The sequence below is a fragment of the Hibiscus syriacus genome, unplaced genomic scaffold (genome assembly GCF_006381635.1).
Source record: "Hibiscus syriacus cultivar Baekdansim isolate YM2019G1 unplaced genomic scaffold, ASM638163v2 tig00113725_pilon, whole genome shotgun sequence".
NCBI lineage: Eukaryota > Viridiplantae > Streptophyta > Magnoliopsida > Malvales > Malvaceae > Hibiscus > Hibiscus syriacus.
In genome coordinates this window covers 2,897,044-2,905,796 of record NW_024063471.1, presented here as the reverse complement: position 1 = coordinate 2,905,796, position 8,753 = coordinate 2,897,044, and the positions used below count along the sequence as shown (strand labels likewise).

General features: G+C 36.8%; 1 protein-coding gene and 1 pseudogene across 1 annotated transcript; one reads left to right on the top strand and one right to left on the bottom strand.

Moving 5' to 3' along the window:
- Window positions 1-270: 270 nt before the first annotated feature.
- Window positions 271-2,139, top strand: LOC120187566 (ninja-family protein AFP3-like). Its single transcript, XM_039191265.1, has 2 exons — window positions 271-931; window positions 1,715-2,139. Exons 1-2 carry the CDS (start codon window positions 298-300, stop codon window positions 2,098-2,100), a joined length of 1,020 nt encoding a protein of 339 aa, XP_039047196.1. The 5' UTR covers window positions 271-297; the 3' UTR covers window positions 2,101-2,139.
- A 116-nt stretch (window positions 2,140-2,255) lies between these two features.
- On the bottom strand, window positions 2,256-4,330 carry LOC120187413 (annotated as a pseudogene).
- Window positions 4,331-8,753: the final 4,423 nt, after the last annotated feature.

Here is an 8,753-nt window from a genome sequence, read left to right as displayed (position 1 = left end):
ACCATCTTTCTACCTTCACCATTACCAAATCAACTGTTTCTTTAAGACCCTAATTTTTTTTAAATCACTAAATTTCCTTCTTCTTTGGTCGTCAACTTTTTTGAAATAATAAGAACAAGAAACGTTTTTGTTGTAGTATTGGTTTCAGGTTGAGTTTGATCATTCAAACTTAACTCTTATTTATGTTTTCTTTTTGGTGTAAATAATCAAAGTTTTATGCATATAAATCTGGTTTTCGTGATGTTACATCGACAAAGACAATAGTTTTAAGAGTTTTTTTATTTTATTTTCTGTTTTATGTTTCTATCAGCAATGGGAGAAGCAAATGAGAAGATAAGAAGAAGCAATAGCAGCAAAGAAATGAGCAGTCTTTCTTTGCAGATAGACAAGTACCCAAGAGATCTCTTACAAAGATTCATCATATCAAGTGAATCCCAAGCTTCAACAAGGAGTCCAAGAGAAGAAGGTGATTGTGAAGAAGATGATGAAGAAGAAGACGTGGAGCTGAGTCTGGGGTTATCATTGGGAGGAAGATTTGGGGTCAACAAGAATCCAAAGAAGTTGATAAGGGCATCTTCCATTGCTGTTCCAATGTCAACAACATTTAGAGACGATGGCCCCAACAATAACACTCCTTACCCAGCACTGATAAGGACCTCATCTTTGCCAACCGAGACCGAAGAGGAGTGGAGGAAGAGAAAAGAACTGCAGAGCCTAAGAAGAATGGAAGCCAAGAGGAGAAGAAGTGAGAAGCAAAGGAATTCAAGGGTGAAAATGGAGGTGAATTTTCTAGAGGAAGAGAAGAAAAATACTGGGGTTGGACCAGTTTTCGGATTGCAGAGATTGCCTCGGCCTTGTCATCAAGGGTCTATAGAATCACGAGGAAGAAGCTCCTCTAGCATGTCAGAACTTGAAAATAAAGCTCCTCAAGGTAACTTTCTGCAACATTATCTATAGGAGATTGTATGTGCATTTGGCTTAAAATCTTAGATAAGTTTTGCAGTTTGTTCGAACTTTTGTATTGATCTGTGCTCAACATAATCCTCAATGGTTGAGTCTCCAAGTTTAATTTGTGTAAATGCACCCTTTTCATAAGGCATGTTTGTTATCATTCTACTTTAGTTTTCAAATATAGTGATTATTAGTTAGCACTACGGGGATGAGCTTGGTGTACTAGATTGAGCTAAGGCTTTATTAAAAAATGTCATGGAAAATTTCAATATTATTTTGTCGAATTTGCTTTTCCTTTCATATATGAATCCTGCTGTATGTTTCAGGTTTAGATGTAGTGCATTCATCTTTCATTATGAATATATGCTTATGAGTAGTCACAAAACTTCAAAATCATGGATTGTTTCTCGTGGTAACATCGATTCGAATTAACTTGGGCTTGTTGGGTAAATACTTTTGAGTGATTGTATTGTTTTGCATTCCCTGAATGAGAACATGAGTAATCAGCAGATATTTGGCATCTTACTTGGATGAAAATATATATTGGTCTCTCCTTCGTCGTCCTCGTAGTTTCACTTGAGATTTCACCTTTTTGGGTCTAGCATGTTGGCAACATGTAGATCTTCACAAAATTAACACATGGATTACAACCTTGTTAATAGATAGCAGCCCAACGTTTGTCATGTCGTTCATCGGTGAGAAGTTATGACTAAGCCATTGATTGCAGCTGGTTCTACTGTTCTTATAATCTCATGCACTGCAGGAGCAAGTAGCTGTGGTGAAGCAGGAAGCTCTGGTAGCACCCAATCCTTGCAAGAACAAGGCAATCAAGATGTTACATGTTCATCAAGGTCGAAAATAAGTGAATCGTTAAAAACTCTGGGACTCGAGGTAGAAAATGAAGGGAGAGAACGAGGGAGTGCGATGGAAGACATGCCTTGTGTTTTCACGAGGGGAGACGGTCCTAACGGGAGACGAATAGATGGAATTCTGTATAAGTACGGTAGGGGAGAAGAAGTGAGGATAATGTGTGTCTGCCATGGAAATTTTCTATCTCCAGCAGAGTTTGTCAAGCATGCAGGTGGTAGTGATGTTGATTATCCTCTTAAACATATAGTTGTAAATCCTTCCCCAGCTTCACTTTTTTAATGCTCGAGCTTGATGTCATCCTTTCACAAATTGCCAATGGGAAGTGTATTTTTGAAAGTATTTTTGTTTCTATTCTCATTTTGAAGTGGATTTTTTTTTTCTAATTTACAAAATACAAGTCTGTTATGATTTTGTACTTAAGTTCCTTTGGGATCTTAGCATGCTTGCGGTAACCTGGAAGAAGGCCAGATTTGTTTCAAGCGATGGACAACTTGCCTCGTGGTTGGCCTGCTTGAGAGGCTATTGACTGTGCATGTAATGGCCAAGTGAAGCAGTTCTATGAGATTGTCGTGCAGACCGCCTTCCCATAGCCTCGTAGTGAACAAATCCTTTGCTTGACCCTGTAGCAGCAGCATGCAGGCCCAAGCGATGATATTGAAACAGATTGCATGAGCACAGAAAGAAGGATCCAAAGCTTTCTTATCTAGTATCAACTCTAGCAGCACAACTCCATAGCTGTAGACATCAGCTTTCTAAGATACACGATAGGTCATAGCATAATCCGGTGGAACATATCCAAATGTGCCGGCTACACCAGTCATTGCATGGGTTTCGGATGTTCGGAGAAGCCTCGATAATCTGAAATCAGTCTGATAAGCGTTACAAACTTACAATCTATCTAACAATATGTGACTTGGTTTGACATCCCGACGCAGAACCTTAGGAGTGCACTGGTCATGCTGGTATGCGAGTACATGGGTTATATCCAGCTCTTGCGACCTTTCCTCAATTAAATTTTCTAAATTACCTCACGACAAGTAATTGTATATGAGAAACATCTCTCACTTGCATGATATCCTATTAGAGTCGCGAGATTAGGGCGCCTCATCGTTTCGAGGGTCTTTACCTAGACATGGGATCACCGAATACCTTGGAACCTTCCGACAGCAAGCCTCTTCCCTGCAACAAGGGTTTCTGGAGCTACTTCAACCTTGTTAGTGGCACCAAAATCTCCGTTCCCGGTGCATTTGCCGGTACTAAAGTTCCCCATTGCCTGAACAATTATTTCATATGTCAAAGGAACGCCAATGTCAACCAATGTATCAGTAATGAATGTTAAACCTTTTTAATGTTATTTTAATTGTATCATTAAAGAAATTAAAATGTTACATTTAAGAGTTCGATAGCAGTATAACATAAACAAATTGTATAAAAGAAAGGATCCTTTTACTAATCATCTAAAGAGAACATTAAAAAGAATTACAATGTAAACATTGGGAAAAAAGGTCAATATACAAGCTTTTGCTATGTCAATATTTAGACTACAAATACAAAAAGAAAATGAAAATAAAAATAAAGAAGAAATTTAAAGGTAAGAGGCCAGTGACTTTGGGTTTCGAGGGTTCCTTTCAACAACGACGTTTTCCTCGACGACACTAAGGGAACCAAGAGCAACACTTGCTGACGCTGCAACCTGATTTTGATTTTAATGCTAAGCCCAAGTGCTTTTCTTCTTGTTTCTGCTTCTGCCTCGCTTTTCCTTTCTCCGGAGAATTACTTTGATCTTCCGAACTGCACAAATATATGTACAATATACAACATATGTTACTTGGATGCAAGTGAGTATCGGATACAGATATGTGATTATGCTACTGTGTTTTAGTTTTTCATATATTTCGAGTATCGTATTCATACATCTGTAGTCTATAGTCATTTCCGAAAATGTATCGAATACAAATTTTAAAAGATTTTCTTGCCCAAATATGAGCATATAAGTGCATGCTTATGTTATGATGCATTAGCATAGATGTAGGGAGAAAAAGAGGAACATATTCTGAACAACAGCACCATCTTTTCATGCTGCAGTTCCAACAGTAGCACAATGCGCAGCTATAATTAGAACAGTAGCAGAACGCCCATGCACATTTCTCCTTGTTATTGTTATTGTTCTTGGTCTTGGTTTTCTCTGCTATAGATATGGATATATTCAATTATAGAGAAAGCACTTGGTTTGAAATTTCCATAGCTTTATTTGGAGATAAAGAATGCTGTCAACTTACCCTGGAGGGTCTAAGGAGCAATCACTGGTTGCATTTTCATCAGAACGATTAGAAATGTTGGGTGGTTCCCAGGGCACAACCTGCACTTTCGACTTTTCCACAATCGGTTCTTCCATAGTGAATGTTTTATCCTTGACAGCAACATCTGATACCTCAGTTTCCTTTACATCGGATTCGAAATTCTTTGTGTCCACCATTGGTGCAACAAAAGCTGATGGAACTAATTCCATACACTCGCCTTTGGAAAGTTCAGATCTTTTGTTCAGAATTTAATCTCTGGCGAAACTCGTGCCCTACTTTAATGCTTAATAACTAGTCATTAGAAGCATTACTCCAGTCCGCAGGTGCTGCTGATTTACTTGTACCAAACACAACAGATGAAATCCTACACAGATCGAAGTCTTCCGCCTGTCGATCCATTACTTGGATTGGAGGGGATTGGATTGGAGGGGATTGTGTCAAGGTCGATTCGGTGGCAAGCTGAGATTTCGATGTTGAACCTGCAGATCCATTTCGACCTTTCTTTAATATGGACGTTGCTACTTTCATATCTGCTCGAGACTGATCATCGGTAGATGAACAAGATGAAGAGGAAGACAAGCTAATCTCTCCACTTTCATCATATTCCCCTTTGTGTATAATCCCTGGATTGGTCCCTAAACCATTACTGTTAGTTCCTTCAACCCTGTTTATGATCTCTAGATGGGCATCTGAATAGTTACTGCTTCCACTGCCCGCCCTTGAATGCCCGCTGCTTCCACTGCCACTGCTTCCAAATTCATCTTTAAATTTTACACGTTTGCTTGATTTCTTAGTACTTACATTGCCATCATCAGAGCCCACGTCTTAAAAAAAATTGCAATAAACAGAGTTGAATGCATGCGTTTATATTTTTAATCCCACAGATCAAACTGGAAAATGAAAAAACAGAAAGAAAGCTTTGATAATGCCAGTGAAATGATGTAGAATTCAGATGATCTCATTTGACATTTCAACAACTTCAAACATTAAACGAATAACTAAATTCAAATCAATTATAATAACAAATGAACCGGAAAAGAGAAAAATACTTTAATTTTGTAGCATTAAACACACGAACCGATAACTTTGCCGTAGGTGTCTCGTCTCCGTCTGTCCTCTTTTGCTTCTTTGCGTTCAACAAATATCTAAAATACTAATTCACTGATCAAATTTAAATAAAAAATGAATTAAAAAAATTCCAAAATGAAGAAGAAAACTGATCATTTATAATCAAAGTAAACAAAACTGAGTTTTAGTATCCAATCATAAATTTCAAAAAGAAACAAATTCAAAAATCTGAAAGAATAACGATAAAGGAGTTAAAAAGATTCAAAATGTGGACGGAGGAACGCCATTTTCTTTAAACAAAATAACAGAAAAGAGAATTGTTGATCGTTTATCGAACAAACCTCATCAGTTCAGCGATGGATGACGTCCAGTAAGTTTGAACTCACCTTTATCTTTCCATTTAATCGCAGAACGAGGATAATTGCTAAACTTCAATTCAGCTTCGTTTTTCATTATTTCATCCACTTCATATGCTACCTCTGATCGGCTATGATTACTTAAAATGGCTAACTGCAAATCTTTTTTTAAAACATTCTTCTGTCTTGTTTTAGGGTTTTGGATTATGGTAAATTACGTAGAATATCATTTTATTATTAATGTATAACCCCTGATTAAGCCTTTATTTTCTTCATTTTAAATTTCTTAATCTCTTATTTATTATTAACAATAATTGTTGAGTTAATCGAATGACGAAATTGGCCAAGAGGGGGGTGAATTGGCAATAAAAATTTTGTGGAAGCTTTTGCAGAAAATTGAAAGTAATTGCACAGCGATTTACAGTGGTTCGACTTTCTCAAACAAAGTCTACGTCCACTACCTTAGCTATCCACACTAAGGATTTTCCAACAAATTCACTAATTTGTTCTTTCTTTTGAGGCCAAAGAGATAACCTTACAATTCCCTCAAGAGTATACCTCAACTCTTGAGAACACTCTTTTCTCAAAGAGAAGATTACAAATTTGCAAACTTACAAGAAAACCTCACAAGGTAAGATGTTTGCACAATTCTAGAACAAAGAAAAGAACACTCAAAGATGAATACAATTGAGCACAAAAAGTGTTCTTGAAAGCAAAATGAATATTGAATGAAAATAGGCTTGAAATGCTCAAACTTGAGGTTTGATGCTTTCTCTTTGATTCTCTCTTGATTCTAGTTGCTTGATGTTTCTTATTGTTGATCAATGGCTTCTAAGCTTGCTTAAATACACCTTGGATCACTTCTGAATGTTGGGGATAATTAGAGAAGATATTATAGATGTTTTAGTGTGAAAACATTTAATAAAACAGCTTGGAGCGTGGGGGGAATCGGTTCCCTCTCATAGGGAATCGGTTCCCTAAGTGTAAAATTCAAATATTTCGACCGTTGAATCAGGGGGAATCGGTACCCCCTTGGGGGGAATCGGTTCCCTCCGAGCATTCTGGAAATCTCGGAGCCAAACCATTCAGGGGGGAATCGGTTCCTCCTATGGGGGGAATCGGTTCCCTCTGAGCAATCTGGAATTTTTGGCTTTGAATAGGTTCGAAATACTTTGTAAAATTATTTTGAAATTGTTTTATGATTAAAACTTAATTTTACACTTAAGTAAAGATCAAAAATGATTTTTGAAATATTTGGAGTAATGTTTTGATATTCGAATAGTTATATCGAATATACTTAGAAAATCATTTGGAAAATCTTAAAATCCATTTAACTTAATTTGTTATATCGAAATATTAAAATGTTTCAACAATCTCCCCCTTTTTGATAACAAAACATTTTAGTAATTTTAAGATTTTTGAATCAAGTTTTGTTGAAATTACTCCCCCTTACTTTAACACTTCTTCAATTTATCATGTAAAACATTTAACACTTATTCTTCTCCCCCTTTTTGTTAAATCAAAAAGACATTGTAAAACAAGGTTATGAAATCATTTAGCCAATTGATTATTAATTATAAGCTTAAGCTGCTAAGATCACAATCAAAGAGAGGTTAGCCATTAGTTTCATAAATCAATATCATAAATAATGTGATATGGCAAAATTGGTCATTACTAATGATAATGTAATGATGCAAAAATGAATAAACACCAAACATATAAGTTCACACCATTCATAACCCAAAATCCAACAATCCACAAAATCAAACAATTCAAAATGTTGAAACAATATTCATTTTGTTCAAAGTTTTAATGATAACATAAAATTAAGCATCCGGATCGGTAGGAGGAAAACGGGCTCGCATAGCGGCCATCTCGTGTGTGAGTTCATTGATACGAGCGTTGGTTGATTCATTGTTTGCATGCATCTCCCGAAGAATCTCTAATTGTTGAGCTCCCATTGTGGATAAATGAGACTCTATAGAGGAAAAGCGCGAGTCCATGGTAGTGTATCGGAAATCGAATGTCTCCAAAGGATTGAAAATATGGAGGCATTTGATGCGTTTGTTGTGCTTGCTCCTCGGGCTGCTCTTCGGGTTGTTCAGGTTCTTCTTCAGCTTCATCAATATCCCTCATTAATTGTTCAACTCGGGATCTTCGTCAGCCTCGGGTGGAGCTTGTGAAGAACTAGCTCCCGGAGTAGAAGAACGAACCCATTCACCGTTTCTTTGTCCTTTACCCATCCCGCTCTCGTTAAGGAAAGAAGATTTATTTGTTTCTTAAGAGGAAAAACGGCATCTAGACCGACTCTAAGCCCAGCTTTGGAAAACAGATTACTCAAAAAGCAACCGTAAACTAGAGATGAACAGTGTTTCTTGTTAGGAACAAGATTTACGGTTTCAACAATTTCAGCAAAATAATCTGAGGTAGGTTAATTTTAATACGGTTTTCGAAACAATGTAACCACCAAAGATCCAAGCTCTAAGAGTAGAATACGACCTCCGGATGGTCGAACCACCAAGAAATCATTAGATGAAGAAAACGCTCATGTAGGTCTAAGACACTCGCACTATCTCTTCTTTTATAACGAGAACCTAAAATTTGTTTTCATTCGAAATACCATCATTATCTAATCCAAATGTATTGGCTATATATGCCGGGTCATATATAAGAATTGTCCTAGGAGGTAGGAACGATTCCTATGGTTTCGGTTTCATCTTGGTTTTTAACACATACGACATTAGAGTAGAATATACGAACAAGTTGATGGTAAACGATGGGTTCAAGATCAAATAGTTTATCAAATTTCCATTCTTTAAAATGGGAAGATATTTAAAATCGATAGCTAACATAGCTTGACGAGAAGGAATACGTTCTTCCCGGATTGTAAGAATCGAAATATTGATAAACCAATACGGTGATTTCTAGACCCAGGATGATTAAAACACGAATTTTGAATAGTCAAGTTAGGATCGTGGGATTGGGATTAGAAATTGGAATAGAAGGAGGATTTGGAGGTGGATTTGGTTGACGACTAAACGACTAGAGAAGACCTAGGACGTTTAGGATTTGACATGATGAACGAAATCGGAATAGATATAATAACCTGCAATTTTAAACAAGTGTATGCAATTCAATTAATCCCAAAACTCAAATGAGTCCTCAATATTCAAGATTCTCTGAATCAATCCTAATGGGCAAAGTTTTT